The sequence below is a fragment of the Centroberyx affinis genome, unplaced genomic scaffold (genome assembly GCF_046629955.1).
Source record: "Centroberyx affinis isolate AG114_WGS23_722 - 3 ecotype Tasmania unplaced genomic scaffold, CSIRO-AGI_Caff_v1 ptg000743l_1, whole genome shotgun sequence".
In the NCBI taxonomy this organism is placed as follows: domain Eukaryota; kingdom Metazoa; phylum Chordata; class Actinopteri; order Beryciformes; family Berycidae; genus Centroberyx; species Centroberyx affinis.
The window spans coordinates 369335-387450 of record NW_027279356.1 but is presented as its reverse complement, the minus strand read 5'-3'; the positions used below and the strand labels follow the sequence as shown (position 1 = coordinate 387450).

The 18116-nt window shown below is 45.0% G+C and overlaps 1 protein-coding gene across 2 annotated transcripts; it reads right to left on the bottom strand.

Moving 5' to 3' along the window:
* Nucleotides 1-469: 469 nt before the first annotated feature.
* kdm3b (lysine (K)-specific demethylase 3B) lies at nucleotides 470-18044 on the bottom strand. Of its 2 annotated transcripts, none has more exons than XM_071519831.1 (25): nucleotides 17566-18044; nucleotides 14309-14473; nucleotides 13546-13659; nucleotides 13278-13383; nucleotides 12484-12608; nucleotides 12300-12359; nucleotides 11484-12188; nucleotides 10044-11295; nucleotides 9733-9949; nucleotides 9321-9535; nucleotides 8823-8975; nucleotides 8549-8656; nucleotides 8299-8426; nucleotides 7898-8198; nucleotides 7544-7797; nucleotides 7129-7401; nucleotides 6807-6978; nucleotides 6575-6665; nucleotides 6255-6385; nucleotides 5974-6093; nucleotides 5499-5522; nucleotides 4010-4149; nucleotides 2559-2735; nucleotides 2268-2402; nucleotides 470-1471 (listed from the first exon to the last, which is right to left on the bottom strand). In XM_071519831.1, exons 1-25 carry the CDS (start codon nucleotides 17773-17775, stop codon nucleotides 1391-1393), a joined length of 5457 nt encoding a protein of 1818 aa, XP_071375932.1. In that variant the 5' UTR covers nucleotides 17776-18044; the 3' UTR covers nucleotides 470-1390. The 2 variants fall into 2 exon arrangements, with proteins under 2 accessions (XP_071375932.1, XP_071375933.1); XM_071519832.1 differs by having other exon boundaries at nucleotides 7898-8195.
* Nucleotides 18045-18116: the final 72 nt, after the last annotated feature.

The following is an 18116-nucleotide window of genomic DNA, read 5'->3' as shown; positions in this document are numbered from 1 at the left end:
ACTGAGTTTAGCATTCAACTACAGCTACAAATCATGGAATCATACCCAGTGGTAACCATTTGTTATGCATGAGAGGCCAGTGAACAGAGTATATTTGTAAAAAGGCCCAGGTTTGAAAATCACTATATATGCTCCAACTTAGTAAACTAATGATGGTACTTTGTTGCTTTACTCCTTTTATCTAACTGAATTTATACTTGCTTCCTCAGCTATGCAGCATCCAGTTTCACTGCCCCATTTCTGTGATCTACTTACTAATTCAGACACAAGCTGGTGATACCGTGAAAGCTAGGTCAGATAGGACAGACATGGACTGTAAAACACAAGATGTGATTTAAAGCCACACAGTAAACATCAGTACCATCTTGATTTGATGGCCCTTGAAGGATACATCAGCTAACAGAGTCCTGTATAGTTCTCAGTGGTATGGATATGTCCTTTGTAGGTGAAATAAACATTAAGCAAACAGTAGTTTTTGTAAACTTTATTTTGAAAAATCAAACAGACTGCTAAGATCAATATATATATTGATACAACGTTAACGGCCAGTAGTTCTGTTCAGCTGTAATTGTGATTCTTGAACAATGTTGTTGAAAGTCTGCAGTTCATTCAGACCATGGGACAGAGAGAGGTGACCAAACCAATGAAAAACAATTGTCAAAACCAGTCCTCTCTGAAGCATTCAATCGCACCAACCATCTTTGTTACCTTCTGGTGTATAAAAAGAAGAGAACACACTTTTTAAGTTCTTACTCTAAAAGTGAAAATAAGAAAACTAAAAATACAAAACTTTGGTCTGCTTCCCTTCACTGGCTGCTTCGCAAATTCATTTCAGCCACACAGGGCAGAAGGAATCAGCTGTTAAAAACTCCAACAACAAAAAAAACCTACAAAAACAGGTTAACCTCTCTCCTATTGAAGAAAAATAATATTGACGTCATCAAAAGAGGAAAGTTAGCCCAGTACTCACATTTTGTCAGACGCTTACACGGTAGCTGAACCTCTTTGCTCCAAAGGCACGTCAGCTTTTACCTCCCTTAGTCTCATGTCTTACATATACAATGAAAACAACAGAACAAACACACTGACCTTAAATACAGAGTTAATCAAAAAAGAATTGGAAAACAACTAGACGTGTTTGAGCGTACTGTGTAACAGCGATGAAGAGCTTCTTTCATCAAAGCGCTGACTAGCCCCTCCCCATCTAATCCCACCCCACCTCAAATGTTCTCTTTCCCCAAACCCAGACCTTCACTGCCCCACAAAAACCCTACACTCTATCACTGCAGCTTGTTTGTGTGTATGTAGGTAAGTAATGTATAGTGTGTGTGTGCGTAGAGGAGTGGTCTTCAGAGGCTGGTTGCCTTGGGACAGTGGTAAGCGAGGGAGACTAAGGGCGTGCTAGTTTAGGTTCGTGGGCCCTCAGTGTCCCAACCGCGTCCTTCACTGCATGATAGATGATGTTCTTCACCTGAGGAAAACAGTGGGAAACATCCATTAGAACAAAGACAGACATGGAACAACAGAATGGGAAACATACGGTTCGTTATTTGCTCATATCGAGTAATCTGCAATGTACTGGAATAGACAGGAGTCAACCACAGCCGCACAGGGATGACGTCGACTTCGGCTCCCTGTTGGAATCAAGGTTGACAGAACAACCTTTATTCCAAACCCTAACTCTTATGCCATATTTGAATTTCAGCCAAATGTCAAAAAATCATAACATTTGATGGCTCCTCGTGGCTTGGCTCCACAGACTCATTCTCTCTTGACCTAGCATTGCTCTTCTACTAGCCTGCTAGTTTGTCGTTAGCACACACATGCTTACTATCGGCATCCTGGCAGAATACACCCAGCTGAACGAGGAGATTACTACTCCTCCAAGCGATGTTTGGAAGATATTTGGACTGAATAAAAGAAAGCCTCTGTGAATCAACTCTGGGTAGAATCTGTATCTGAGCCCTGGTTTCATGAGTCAATATTATATAAATGTTATTAATATTTGAATTTCAGTCAAATTTCACTTATTTCAGTCAAATATATTTCATATTTCATAGTCAAATAATTTTTTTAGGGACAATTAACAATCACAATTGCAATGAATGACTTCTGGTGTCCATCAAACCAGCGGCACATGAACACAGCATTACATCAGCTGTGGCACACTGCTCAGGATCAACACTAAACAAAGGCTATTATCTCCGACAAGCTGAATACAATAACATGTTAGGCAGATGTTCAGGGAAAAGCACGGGCAAACCGACCTGTAGCTTGTCCTCGTGGTTGGAGTGAGTGGTGGACAGGTGTCTGAACTCCTGGGTCAGTCTGAAACAGTGCTTCACATGCTCTGGGGATACAAAGTCCTCCGCCACCTTGATACAGCTGTACAGGTTGTGGACCTGTGGGTACAAGAGGGAAAGGAACGTGAAAGACAAAAAGGTAAATGAAAGAATGATTGACAGACATGGACAATGAATCTTGAATCTAGGGGTATTTCTGCAAAAGGAGGAGAAGTGTCAGGTTATGTTCTCTTAAAATACCACAACATGTCTGACCTGGTGTGGCGCCCCAGCAGGGATAAAGACAGCGTCTCCTAAGAACTGCACAATGGCCCAGCCCTGGACGCCGTATTCTTCATAGAGCCTGCGGCGGAGCACCTGGTCCAGGTACCAGCTCTGGTCGTGGATGGGGTCGTGGTCTGGAGGGTTCTCCTGACCCTGCTCCTCTCCCACCTGACACAGATGAGGACAAACCATGGCATGGTGCCTTTCATTAATTTGAACCACACAATGATCTTGGGTCGTTGTTGGCCAAGTTACTTTCTTAGTATAATACACAAGGATGTAGTGTGGGGTAAACCTACCTAGACTCAGTTTACCCAGGTGCCGTTTTAGGCTGACAACTTTGTAGCATATAAGTAGCATCAAACTGTCTGTATGAAGGTTTGATCTTTTAAAGGATTCCAAAATGATTGGAGTTTTTGCTCATTTCCTGTATTCCCTTACTGTTGTATCAGTATGGGTTTCCAGTACTTTTATCACATTTTGAGATATTTGCCATTTTTCCCTCAACATAGTAGTTGTAATTACTTTGAAATTAATGCTGTGTAAATATTTGTGTGGTACTGCAGGTAAAGAAGAAGGTGCCAATTTTGAGCCGGAATTGTGTGAAATCAAGCTTTATTTTCAGTTCAATTGTGCGGACTATAGCTGGCGGAAGCATCTTGGTTTGGTTTTCTGTTGGCTTGACTGAGATGTGATTGACAGAAGGCAGGTCCTAACGTAACCGCAGAGAACATTAGCTATTGGCTGAAAGTTTTATCTTAGTGAGGAAAACGCAGAAAGTGAACAAGTAACTAGTAGTAAGACAGACACTTCTAGTGTTTACTGTGGGGATTGCTTGTAGGCGTGGTGGCATAGGTTGCTTTGGTCCCAGGCAAATAAAATCCAAAATGATTAGGAAATGGTCAGTATATGTGATTTTTCAAAAGTGTCTCAATAAAAATAGTAGTAATAATAATAATAATAATAATAATTATAATAACCGTTGACAATATAATTTTGAAAATGTTTTTACTATGAAAAACAATTTAATTCAAATATGGATGAAGAAATAAAACCTAAAATATTTACACAAAATATAAACTTGGTTTATATTTGGTATCATCCAAAACTTAACAATAAAGGGATGGAAAAAGTAAAAAAAACAAATTAGCAAAAACGCAAATCAAGCTGCAATTATCCTTAAAATGGGGGAAAAAATCATAAATTAATGCTTTTCTGAGTACAACAGATTTTTGTTTATGTTGGTGGTTGTTTGCGTTATAATGATCGACTGGAGGTCACAGGCTGCACACCTTTGTATTTACTAAATCACTGTTAATACATCAGTGTCCTTGTAAGAGACCCTGAGAGGATGAGGCTGAAATATGTCACCCAAGGACAGCCAATTATACTGCAGCTCAAGGGATCAAATGTCATGTGAGACAAATATACTGGCTGCTGACCTTGCGGAGCAGTTCTCTGATCTTCTCAGCATCCTTGGCGGCATAGATGTGCCAAAGTGCTCCAGGCTTCTCCTTTGCCTCGTACACCCTCCGCTTCGTCATTTCATCCACATCACCCTCCTCAATGGTGGTTATGACCTCTGCAGGACCAAACACACACGTACACACACATAGCATCGAAGGGTCACAAGCAGAGTCTCTCACTGATGGCGGCATTCAACAGTGATGAATCTTCTTAATGTGCTGCTTGAATTCTGGCCTACTAAATTAGCATTCGAGCTATGGTCATTGAAGTTTTGACATTATGAGAAAACTAGAGTGTCTCTGCTGACTCCTATTTTGACAACACCCTGTAACACCCTGTAACATGACTCAATCCTGGTCAATCAAGTCATTTTGGGCTGCCATGTTAAAACTGTATTTCCCATCTCACACAGTGTAATCCATAGACCAACATACTGTTTGAGAGGAATGGTATAAAGAAAAGGACAAGTTACAGACTACACAATCACATCTACTGTCACAACGTTCACATACAGAGGTCAACACTACTGCTCGAAACTACACCCACCTCTGACTTTAGTATTGATTCATTTCATTGATTCAGTATTTCATTCAAGACGCTACACGGAAACAGACACATCTGTGTATGATGCGTTTGCTGTGGTGGGTCAGTTTGGACCTATGGCTTCCACCAGCTCAAAGCTGTTTAGTCCCAGTGTTTCTCAGCAGTACCTAACCATGTGTATGCATTTAACTCGGTGCCCAATGAGGTATCTGAAGGTAGCATACTGCCATACATTATTAATAATCCGGTCACTCACACAAATGATCCCTAAAGAGCCATAAGTCCAAGTTGCTGGGCTAAATTGTTGCATGGGTGTGTGTAAAGTCCCCCTATATTCTCCTCAGTAGAAGCGAGACCAGTGAATGGGGAAAGTATGGCTACTGTTCCTGCAGCCTGCGACGAGTGAGAGGGAGCCTGCAAGGGAACAGGGATGCCAATACTAGATGCCCTTCATTCATAGCTTATCTCCCACAAAGTAAGGACCAGAGCACCACTCGCCCCAAGGCAACAGAAATAAAAGAACTGAACTGAAAAACACTCCCAGGGCAGGGGTCAAATGAAATCTTGTTCAATTCTGTCAAGGAATAAACTGGAATTCCATTTCAGTTATTTTTTTTCATAGGTTACTGCATTGACTGAATTGCAAAAATACACATTTTAACCTAACCCTGACATCTACACAGGAGGAAAGTTTGGGTTTCCAAAGGGTATTAATAGAGATTTCGACAATAACCGTTAATGAAGGTTGCGTTTACAGAAATGTAGAACAGGGTCCCACACATGCCACAGCAGAACTTTAAACAGTGCTCTGGCCCCTACTGCACAGATAATAACAGAGGGATGGGGTGGAAGAGTGAAGAAAGGGAGTTAGTCAAGAAGAAGGGCATGCTACTGGGGTGATACAATTGGAAGTCTACAGACCTTTGCGTCCAGCGATATCTGCCTCTGTGAATGAGAAATTTAGCCACAATCAAAACGAGTGAGACCCACTGAAGGGTCTTTTCAGGGTCCTGTCCAAGCCAATGATACCAGGAGTAGCTAAGACAGTAAAAGCTAGAAGTTTGGGACAAAGCTGTGAGAATATTCTAAAGGAGCGTTCAGGAGTGATCAGTTAAAACAAGAAGGTAAGATTAACATCCTCTGTTACAAAGGAGTTTATTATATTCTATGTAAGATGTTTTTGATGTGGTATAGAAAATGTCAAGACAATTCAAATAATTGTGATTTTTTTCAATTAAAAAAAAAAAAAAAAATCATACACAATGATTGCATGTGCTGGGAGGAAGGCAGTGCTTTTGATGAGATGTAGTGGCTCAGCCATCGGTGGCAATAAACAGTGTAATGGCTAAAAAAGCCTTGCAATAAATGAGGTGTGTGTGTGTGTGAGTCCACTCACCCTGCTCGTGGTCTCCCTCTCCCTGAGGGATGCCTACATAGACCATGACGTTGACGGCGTCAGACACATCCAGATGGAGGTTAGTGGTGCCCACCTTCCTGTCCTCAGTTGAGATCAGGCCTGAGGGAAGGAAAGGGGATGAGGGAGGGGAAATAGAAGACAAAAAGAGAGAGAAATGAGGACAACAGGAGGAATACCAGAGAGAGAGACATCTATTAGAACTGAGGTGAGTGAGTGAAGATGAAAGATTTCTACATTTGGTCTCAGTCATTCTTTCTTACCATAGGCGTTGTACATCTTAGGCCCCAGGTCAGGACGCACAAAAAAGTTGGGCAGACGGGCAGCCAGGTTTAGGCGGCCATCTCTCTTTGTGTACTCGGGCAGGGGGAGGTTGTCCATCAGATCGTCAAACCTGGGACACAAAACACATGAGAGGTTGTGTGATGGCTGAATACTCTTCTCACAGATTCTTTCAGGGACTCAAACTAAAGATGAAATGGAGAGCCAGTGGGGTGGGGTTGGGTGGGATAAGGCAGGTGGCTGGGTTGGTAAGCAAGTGTGTGAGTGACACCAGAAGTAACAAGCCTCTGGGGTGCCTCACCGTGTGGGCATCATGTCCCTGAAGTCTTCTCCTGGAGGCCAATCCTTTAGTTTCAACACCATGGGCTGGCCATCATTATCCTGCAGTCGCTCTGCACTCACAGGTAAACACACACATCAGCCACCATTTGAGCAGCATGGGAAAGAAACAGCTACACAAATGAATGCAGAGGCATGAGAACAAACCAAAAAACAAATAAGCGGAATCAAACACAAATAGTTTGGTTACTCACTGGAGATGACCTGGAAGCCGTCCCAGAATTCTCGCACCTTCACGTCAGAGATGATGGCACAGTTTCTACAGTTGACCAGGTCTACATCCTGGTCTCCAAACTCCTCACTGAAGGCCTCAGGTCGCCACAAGTTACCTTTCAGACGTTTATGTATCCCTGACACCAACACAGGCTAGACACAATGGAGACGAGATTAGAGAGATGAAAGAGCAACAGAATTCAGTGCAGTAAATTATGACTGCCAACAGCCGTCTTTGTTGTTCTGTCACATTCCAACATGTCGCAGATGCCCCTGAAGTTATACCCAATGTGGTTCTCTTACTTGTCCCTGCTTCCAGCACTCTCTGAAGATCTTCCAGTTGTTGCTGTTGCCGGGATCCTGTAGGCAAAGGAGTCGTCCGTCACAGAGCCAAGAGTGGGAGGTATGTGGGTCCAGAACACTGAGACCCATTACTCCGTCCCTGCGGCCACCCAACACACCAAGCTCGCCACCCTCAGAGCCCCCAGTGCGACGGCCCTCTGCCTTCTTGGTCTCCACCACTGAGGCGATGATGTGATCCAGGAAGTGCGGGAGGCTGCCCTTCAGCTTGTCACCCTGACAGACAAAAAAAAGGACTTTTGGGTTACAGAACAATGTACTCTGGGACACTACGTCCAAATTTGACTAAAGATGTGTACACTTGAGCCACTTATGATAATCATGTATGGAATGACAAGATGTTTTTAGGTAAACGTACGCCTGCTGAGGTAAAGACAGAAGGGAAGGGTACCCCACTCTCTCCGGGGCCCTGAGGGAGTCTGCCAGGGCCGGAGTTGAGCAGGTCCCGGAGACTGGAACCCTCAGGTTTGGGCTGGGCCATGCTGGAGCCTAGTAGCAGGCTGTTGAATAGCTTAGGGCTGGAAGCAGAAGGCTTTGACAGGGCACTGAGCGAGTCCAGGCCAAAGGGTGGCCGACTGTCCCGACTCATCATAGAGCGGAGCGAACCAGATTCTGGAAGGAGAAGACGGAGACGGTAACTACGAATTCAATACTGATCTCGACTTTTATTGCCAATTGAGATGACACAGATAGTTTCTTCTTTCAAAATTACCTTTCGTGTCATCCTTGGCTTTCTGTGTGGCCAAGTCTGCCAGCCAGTGCAGGGCAGAGCTGTTGCCCTCTCCTGAGGAGCGGGACTCCTTGGCAGAGGTCGGAGTGAGGTTACTGGGGGCACTTGTACCACTGGTGGAGTTACTGGTACTCTCCACAGACTCACCACCACCACTTTCTGATGATGTTGCTGTTTGTGTAGGTTCTGCTTTGATCGCTGATGTTTCCCCCTCTGGTTTGGGAGTGGTGCCAATGCTGGAGGCTACAACTCCGAGGCCACTACCACTGCTTGCTGTGGACTGCTGAGACAAGCACAACCAGACATTAGAGCCCACCAGTTTAACACATTTCACAATGCAAAAAATGCAGGTCTACATAAAAGATGGTGTGGCATAACAGAACCTGTGAAATCCCATTGGGGGCACTAGGGCGCACTAGAGGCTTGGTGTTTCGACTGGTACAGGGGCAATTGGCCTTAATACCCCACTTGCCTCTCGCCGAGTGCACCATGTCGCCTATGTTGTAGAGAGCTAAAGAAGAGCGGAGATAAAATCATTCATCACAACTCAGAATTAAGGATTCTGTACTAGGGATTATCATCTCAAATCCTGTCTTTATCTATGTCTGAGGTGTGTGCATGTGTGCATGTTACCTGCCCCCGGTATAATCTGTGTCGGCATGAGGTTCTGCGGCTCGTGAGGTTGGCCTTTGGCACACTTCAACCAAGAGAAGACCTCGTCCTCTGGACCCTCATCCACATCTGAATGAAAGGACACAAATTTTGACCCATGTGTATCCAATGCACACACAACCTGAAGGACTCACCAACTATCAATCTAGTTAACAGGAGTTTCATTCACACACAATACTGTTAAGTTAACTAAACTAAACTCTAGAGTTTGGCAAATGTCACCACAAAGACTCACCCTCCCTAGGCCTGTTCCTGCGGAGCCGGTAGCAGTCTAGACACACTCCAAAGCCACACTTGCGACACACCCAGTGGATGTTGAACAGGGTCGTCTCACACACGTCACACATTTCCCTGACGCCTCGCACAGCACGTTTCCACGCCACTTTCTCTGAAGGACAGGCCAGAAAGGAGGATTATATGACAAACAGCAGAGGGTTGACTTTTTTGAGAGACTATATGGAACAAAAGCACAAGAAAATATGATTCAGACACACTGAAAGCATGAAAATCGTCAATTAGATCTAAAATTAACTGAGTCCAAGTTAGTGCTTCCTGTAGATTTTTTGTATTTGTGTAGGGGTGGGGGTAATTTAACTCTTCGTCCCATTCCAGGATCAGTTCTCACATGTGAATTTGCTTTTAGTTGCTGTTTTCTTGCTGTGGGTAATGTGGGAGACCACAACAAAATGAATGCAACATTGGATTAAGGGAGATAATGGTTCTTTATACTCACGGTGAGGCTCCACCATCATCATGGCCTCCTTTTCAGACATGACCAACTGGCAGAACTGGTCTCCCACGTTGGCCAGGATGTACTTGGACGTATCCAGGTCCAGGCCCTCCTGGACAGCTGGTGCAGGAAGCCATAGGCCCATCGCCATGGAATCGCTCTGCTGGGGACTGAGGAAGCCCTCCACGCGCAACACACCTTTACGGGTGAATGCCAGCCTGGCCATGGGCGGAAAAAAAACAAGGTCAGGTCAGCATTTTTTTTATTTTGCTACAATTTAACTGAATCTCATACAAGAATGAACATTCAATGATGGTTAAGTATATGGCCTTTCCACTATGGTGACAATACACACACAAAGTAAGACACTGTTGTACACACAGACCAAGTACCATACTGGCATATAAATACACACCTGCGGAAGTGGAAGAAACGACAGGACACATTGGGGTCGTCGTCGTCATCAGTGTCTTCATCTGTATTTCGGTATTTACGGTAGCGCTCTAGACGGCATTCCCGGCACTTGTGCAGGTGAGGGGCCACGTTGATGCAGGAGCCGTCCTGGAGGAAGGACTCACCAGACTGCTTCAGACGACGCACCTTAGTCTGGTCTTTTAACACTGACTGGCCCACTGGAGGACACACACCACAGCATTATGTCCATTGTTCGGCTTGTACATGTCATTACAGAAGATAATGAGCTTGTCAAGAGTGTTCGAAGCTTACCTTTAAAAGGCTTGTTGCGTGGACGGCCCTTGGCAGCCCCTGGGACTTTATTTTTCTGCAGCATGGCCCCATCCTTGGCAGGGCCTTGTGGTCCTCCTGGGGCTTGGCCTCTCTCCGGGCCCTCCTCATTCTCACTCAGGTCTGACAGGTCACTGTTGGTGCTGGAGTCAGAGTCACGCTTGGATGCCTGGCCCCTTTCCTCCAGGGTAAACACAGGCACGTCGTCCGTTTCACCAGGGCCAGTGCTTCCAAACAGGGGGAAGCCTGAGGTGGATGTAGGCCTCTCCCCATCCTCTTGCTCCTCCTTGGGCTTAGTCCCTTCACTCTGTGACCTCTGAGATAAGGCAGGGGCTGGAGATGAGGAAGAGCTGGGGGAACCAGCTCCTGAGAGGGCTGCAAAAGGGGAAGACAGGATCCCCTTAGGCGGCTCTGCCATAGTAAACAGATTTGGGTTGCTGTCCGAGGCAGGGCCCAGGTTCTGCGGCTCAGTCCCAGAGAGGCCAGCAAAAGAGGTGTGGGGTGTTTTGTCCCCATATGCCAGGAAGGGGTTTGAGGGCTCTTTGGAGGCCTGGAGGAACAGGTTCTGGTGGCTGTCTGAAGTCTTCGAGCCAGAGAGCATCCCTAAGCCCCCTGCAGAAGTTCCATTACTGCCACTCCTCTTAGCAGCACCTTGGGCTCCAGAGGACGCAGCCAGACCACCCATACTCAGTCCAGAGCCTCTCAACCCTCCAGACCCACTCATGCCTGGGAAGGCGGATGAAGGTTTGTCTCCTCCAAAAGGCTTGTTGAGCACACCGTTTCCTGTTGGATGGGTCTCAGGCACTTTGGGCTGCTCTTTGTGTGGTGCTAGAGTTGAGGCTGGTGCTGACCCAAAAAGCCCAGCTGAGGCCCCCACAGGCTTTTTCAGGCCCTCAGTGGAGGTTGCAGGCTTGAAAAGGCTTGGGGGCTCCTTACTCAGGCTCTCTGACACTGCAGTGAAGTAGTTGGTGTCCTTTGACTGGGTCTGACCAGCAGCTGGACTCGGGTTGGGGCCGGGGCTCTGGGTCATGCATTGGAAAAACAGGTTTTGGTCTTGCTGGGATTGTGTCTCGTTCTTCGTTCCTCCAAAGCCAAAGCCAAAAGGCCTGGAGGTGTCCTGGGAAGCTGTAGTGGTGGTTGGGGCTCCGTTGGTCTGGGAGCTAACATCTCCAAATACTGGAGCAGCAGTGGGCATGGCCTGGGGCACACGGAAACCCAATGGAGTCTTAGAGCCCTGAGACACAAAACAGAGTAAATAATTTTTTTCACAGCAAAAAAAAAGAGATGCATCATGGTCAGGTGGTCAGTATGCATTCAATGCAATCAAAGTAAAATGATGTTAGTAACAAGGACAACACAGTAATGTCTTACAAAGGCTTCCTGTTGTGGTATTGACTATATTGATCATAATGATTGTCTTACCTCAGTCTGGTTTCCCCAGGTGGGGGCTTTAGGGCTGAAACCCACAGAGGCAGAAAGGGCCACACTGGGGCCACTGCCATGCGAAGAGGAAGAGATGGTGACAGGCCCCGGGGACACAAGAGCAGATGTTCTGGGGTAGGCTGACTGGGAGGGCTCCTCTCTGTCTGGCTGGGGGGCTGGGGAGGCCTTGGGGGCAGGAGCTCCAGGGACCAGGCTTGGCATCTGGCCTAGTGAGGGGAAAGATGTGTTGGAGAAGGGAGAGGGGGCCGGTTTGAGGGGAGGAGGGGTGGGGGTGTGAGTGACGGTGGTGGTGGAGTCCGCTGCCCCCTGTGTGGAGAGCGAGCGCCCATTTTCCTTGACGTGGGCAGGGTAACGAGGAGCATTTGATTGGTCCATTTGGAGTGAGGGATTGGTGTTGGGGGACGCCACTCTGCCTTGAGGAAAGGCTCCTTCTGAGGAGCTTCCGTTTTTGGTGGTGCTGCTGACTCTCTCGCCTCCTCCAGCCTCTCCTCCCCACATCCCCATCCCTTCCACTGAGGCTAAATTGGAATCGCCACAGTTTTGTCCATCAGCTCCCGCCTCTCCTGCGCCTTTGAAACGTTTCAAGTTCATGTCATCCTCACCCTCGGAGGCAGTCCTACGCCTACGCCCACTATCACCCTTCGCTGTTTCGCTTTCCTTTCTGCGTCGCCCATTCTTACCAAGCTGAGAGGAGAAAAGAGGAAGTAATGGTATTAGTTGGTTTGAAAAAAGGTCAATCTAGAACTAAAATCATTACAACCATTACAAATAATTACATTCATATGACCACCTTACCTCCTCCTCTGTCAGCATTACATGTATCACGCGAGGATCTACTACCTGATTTTCATCTCCCTATGACACAAAAAGTGACAATAACAAAAATGTACAAAACTGTTTCAAGTAAATCAACTCTTTAAGTGGTATCTATCCACACCATAACAGAAAAAACAAAACAAAAACAAAATTTGAGTGTCACCTTCTCCATGGTGATTTCCATGATGTGTGAGACAGGGTCGTGCTGAGAGACCAGTCCTAAGGCCCAGCACTCTTCAAACTCTGGCTGGTACACCCGAACCCTGCGTCCTTGAATAGTGTAGGAACCTGAGAACAGGCAGTAAGAAACGGGGTAAGGGGTAAACGCTGGCAGATAGTGAATCAGTGTCTCACAACACCATGCTCTGCACCATAGGTGCAATGAATTATGGTCGGTGCAGCCAATCATGCTTTTTAACATGCTTTCACGACTTGACAGCATTAAATCTTGTTGGGTTTTTTTTTGACAAAAAAAGTCAGGTCTGAACATCAACTTTGTGCATCATAGCACCTGAAATTAATCTAAAACAAAAATGTACTTGAGCGGCTGTTAATTTACTTGAGCGGACCACCCAGAAATGAACATTATGGGAAACACTGCAGAGAATATGGGGTATCAAAGGAGTCAAGAAAAGCAGGCTTTAACTGAGCTGGCCGCCCAGGAATATTAGCGGCCACCCAGGTAGATTTGGAGTCCCACTTTAATAATTTTCTACAGTGTGTCCCATACATAGGCTCATCCCATACATAGGCTCATCCCTTACATAGGCTCATCCCTTACATAGGCTCATCCCTTACATAGGCTCATCCCATACATAGGCACATCTGTGGTGCACCACCACAATATTGACATGGCCGCCACAAAATAAAAGGTTGGTCAACAGAGCAAGGGCATTGTCGGGATGGCCCGGGGGAGGACAGTATTAGGACAATAATGAGTTGGAGCGCAAGACTCACCCTTCCTGAAGATCTCCTGCAGCTCAAAGTCACTACACCAGCTGGAAATGGCAGCCTGCAGAGAAGGCTGCTCCAACAGCAAAGAGTGTCTTATGTCTTTATCCACCTGCACAGGCACACAAACCACAGTCATGAAATAGTGCTACAGTAATGAGACAGCACTAACACAGGAAGAAAAACAGCAGTAAAGCTTTGCACTAGAAAGTTATGTTGAAAAGGATGAATACCACTATAGCATTATTGGGCTTTGTCAATCAGGCTTACACACCTCAAACCTCTGGACAGATTTGTTATCAGGGAGGAACTCAAAAGTCCTGTTTCCAAAAAACTCCACTGGAACCAGAGATCCCAATCCCACTCTGTCCACTAGGGAGCGGAAGGCCTGAGGAGAAACGGAATACCATGTTATGGTGTGACACTGCCCATGTAGAAAGGCACATTACATTTCCATTTGTTTCAATGTGATAATTATAATGTTCTCATCATCTGATAGAGGACACTTGAATTAAATTCAACTCTCAAAAGGAGCAGATTACTGGGCTTTTTGCTATGTAATCCAAGTCATCCAGACTTCCCCCGGCACTTTGATTACAATTACAGAAGCTGGATTCAAGTCAAAGTTGCAGGCTCAGGGGAGTAACAGACAGAGTCTTTCTCCTCTTTATCCTCCCTAACAAAACTAAACTTGATCCCCATTTACAACTTGTGGACCAATCAGAGGCAGTACGGCAAGTTATGCCAACTTCCTGGAAACTGCTAGGATTTGAAAAAGTTAGGATTTGTTGCTTAACCTTAGTTAGTGATGGTCAAGGTCCAAACTTGAGAAGGCATACTCAATCAGGCACACTCAACACTAAAGTTAGTGAATAGCACCATGCCTGCCAAAGAGGAATAAGCCGTGCTGGTGCCTCTCTCACTACTTTAGTGTGGCACTTCACTTCAACAGTCACATTGTTTGAAGAAGTCATGACTTGTTCTTAAGCATGATCCAGGACGACCTGCTAACATCCACTGTCCAACTGAACACTCACCAGAGCGGGCCAGGCAGTGGCTGATGCTGGGGCTCCTGCAGTCCCGGTACCGTCACTCCGGTTGGCCCAGACGATGGACTCTTCCACCAACACGGCTCTCACCCCCTCACCATACACCTGTACCCAAGACCACCGCTGCACAGCATTCTCAAACTCAACAAACACCTGCAGAAGGAGGAACAGAGAGAAACAACACATAGGCATGAGAATAGCTAATGTAAAATGTATTGTAACTCTGTGCACAGTATTTATGTAACCACTTACAAAAGAATCCAGAGATTTGCATCACATGTCCTATTTGTAATTTCTGTTCATTGAATGCAGTGATTCTCTTTTACATATGAAATGGAAATTAGACATATTCTGCAACCATGTTTTTGTGTTTTTATCATAAATCTCCGTATTCCTTGCTAGCCAGTTCATCTTTCATTGAATAATATTTCCTATTTGTTTATGTCAATACAGCAAAGAATGAGGACTAGCAAAACCCACTGCTGCAACAGAAATTGACCAAAGAAAGTAATATCAAAACTCTAATGTACACTCTAATGTAAAGTACGTCTCTCATGGACTTGGAGCTTAAGCTTTATGCGCCAAGCATAAAACTAAACATCCATTGTCAGAAGAAGCGAACTTAAGATCTTTCCTCTCCTAAAGTACATTCCAAAACTCACTCTGGTGTGTGAGGTTTGGAAGCTGGGGATATTTCCAGATTTGTGATATAATTCAAAGTTCCACTTCCTCAGTGGCTTTCTTCCATCACCTGTCTTCATTGATAGTTGCTGCGTTCATGGTCGCCACAGGGATTACTCCAGTCAGTGTCATTGTGCTGCTCTCACTATCAGGATAGCTTGGATGATAACGGTGTCTCTTATTTTGATCTCCTCTGCTAAAATATACGTATATGGCTATGATCATATTTAGTCTGGGTCAATGGTAACAATGATGATGATTTATGTTGACAGTGATGATGGCAATCATGTTGGTAAAGAAAAGGGTCATGATTATTACAATGATGATGATGATGATGAAGTTTTTAATATATTTTCTGTTGCCTTATGTTTTTCTACTTGTTATGCATAGGTTTTATGGTGTTTACTGTTTGACAAGTTTTGCTTTTTATCTCTCAAACAGATATTTGTATGAAGAATTATGACTGAAATTAGTTAACTTGTGTAGTAGCTTGGTTAGCCACTGAACAAAAGTTTAGAGAACCAAGTGTATTAGTATGGATATAAAAAATAAGTAAAGGCAGGCTGCAAATGCAGCACTCTTTCTCCAAATTAAAAATCACCCTTGAAGCTAGAGAGCATGCTAGATTGTAAAAGAAAAAAAATGAGTGCAAGTATGAGAGTGTGTCCAAAGTATGGATCCAGCACAAAATGTCTATTGTGACATTTTCGTATCAGAAGATTTGGTACCATTAACTTTCTCTACATGGCTACTGTTTTGACCTCCAAATCATTTAGGTTTATAGTTCCAGGAAAGACTCATAAAATGATCTATGTTGTAGGCCTGACAATAAGATACCTAAGAAACCTTTACATCACAGCTTAGGGGTGCAAAAGAATAGTTTTTGTTCGGGGTTGTTTTTTTGTTGTTGTTTTTTTGCCTTGCTGGGAAAAAATGAAACATTAGGCCCTGTGTTGGCAGGGCAAGTGTGGGACAGCACACTTGACTCAGCAGAGCACTAGGATCTGACTGCCTCACAGACACGGTCAGCTTTTCTGCAGCTCAGCAGTGATCCCTTTGGCTAGTTCCCAGGAGGAGCTGCCTGTCAATCATTAAAGAACTCACTCACTCCATTTTATGTCCAAAAAAAAAAAATGTTAATCATTCACATATATTATCAACAAATAACAAGAACGGTTGAAAATTGCTTAAAATGGACCAGTTAAACACAAGTAAAAAAACCATAGCCTAAATGAAAATAACGCCCGATTCCATCACACATCTAAGAGTCTTTTGCTGCTAACTGGACAAGAGGCTTAGGTTCAATTTGAGTATTTTTTAGGGAGGGGGGGGGCTCTAGGATAACATGCTGAAGAAACTGAAGAAACAAGCAACAAAAGAAACAAGCAACAAAAATAAGAAGAAAATAGCTATTTGTTATGTATATATACAGCAAAAGCATACATACACCAAAGTACCATCTATCATCTATACCCAAAGCCCAAAACTCAAGAGCATCCTAACCTGGAACTGAGACTGAACAAAAAAGGCAGCTAGTGTCTATATGCTACACTGCTTTGTTCCTGCTAGAAAACTTTTCCCAGCAGCTGGTTTTGAGGAGACTTGCTATAAAGTGTTGAATAATCTGGATTAACTAGATGATACGATGCGACAGGCAATTGTACTGCGTTTTAAACTTTAATTAGCACAGATCCGTGGAGAGGTTCAGTGTTTGCAACACAGATCCTGAAACAATATCCCGCAATCAACACTGCAGCTATCTTTATGCTAGATGTTTTAGTGATGCATTCACCTCGCCATGTCGAAATACATCAAACAAGCGAAAAACTGATGAGCACAAGTATGCATGGATGCACAACAAAGAGTCCAATAGCCAGGTTTTAAAAGCAAAACGAAGTTAACCGTTCATAGCAATGTGTCACAAAGGAAATTTATGAAAATATGGACAAAACGTAACGTTAGGCTGATTAGTTCCAATCATGTAAGTGTTTATTTGATGGAAAACCTTTTATCAGACTTCAAAATACCATAACGATCTTGATGCCGTAGTCAGTCAAAAGAATTCCTGGTTTCACCCTTATGTGAACTTGTAAGGCCTTGAACTAAACTAGCTAACGTTAACGTAGGGAACTGACAAAGCTAATGCTAGCCTTCCCTGCAGGTTACATGGGAGTGAACCATAGGCTAAGTTATATAGCGACAACATGGTGAACCTTTAACAAACTCCAACGCATATATGCTATGCCATTACCTGCAAGACGTTAACATGAATATTGCTGGAGCTGAATGTCACCCGTGAATTTGATAAAAAAGCTAACAAAGCAAAGCCGAGGCCAGAAAATCCCCGGCCTCAAGTTTAGCTTCGCGTAACTGCCTGCGACTTCTAGCTAGCTAATACATTTAGGGGCGAACGTTACCTGGCATAAAAAATAATGCACCAACATGAACTATATACAACGAGCAGGAGGTGAAATTCACTGTCAATAATTAGCAGACGTAGTATGCATTACATTTAGTGGCTGTTTAGTTCAATGATACGACAGCCTTCGTATGTAAACACTGACCGTCAGTCCCGTAGCTGCTGTGCTTGTTGTTGTCGCCTCTCCTCCGCTAACCTCGGGGGCGGCCAGGCCCATGACGCTGACTGCCCGCACAGTCCCCCGGAGCCAGTCCCGGGCCCAGACGGCCAGCTCCGGCTCGGTTCCGGTCGTGGACCTGCCGTCGTTGAGGAGCAAAAACAGACGCTTCCCTATCAACTCGAGAGAGTCCCCCATGTTTTGCTTGCTAGCTAGCTAGCTCTAGGGAGCCACCATGAACAGAGTAACTTCGTCGCTTGGGATGGAAACTCAAAGATTATAGGAGCTAGGAGAGCAAGCAGAGTGTCAAGTAGCTGCTGCAGTTTAGTACTAAATGCAGAATAGACTCCCTTTCGACTGGCTCACCGCAGGATACTCAGCGGCGGACCGAGTCAGCCAGGAATCCAGACAGTAGAGATGTTATTGTCCTCGGTGCTAACGCCACTATCCCGCTCTATCCGCCATTGAGCCCTGCAACAATCAAACGCACTCCTCGTAGGCAGCACTGCAGAGACAGAGACCAAGTCTGGGGAAACAGC

What these genes read in the sequence shown, in the direction of transcription:
- kdm3b (XM_071519831.1), bottom strand. Translation starts at nt 17,775, where the DNA reads ATGGGGGACTCTCTCGAGTTGATAGGGAAGCGTCTGTTTTTGCTCCTC. An exon ending in GCAGGAGATCTTCAGGAAGG is followed by an intron (nt 12,609 to 13,277) that starts GTGAGTCTTGCG and finishes GCCTGTTCTCAG; the next exon opens with GTTCCTACACTATTCAAGGA. An exon ending in CAGGAACAGGCCTAGGGAGG is followed by an intron (nt 8,657 to 8,822) that starts GTGAGTCTTTGT and finishes CCTTTCATTCAG; the next exon opens with ATGTGGATGAGGGTCCAGAG.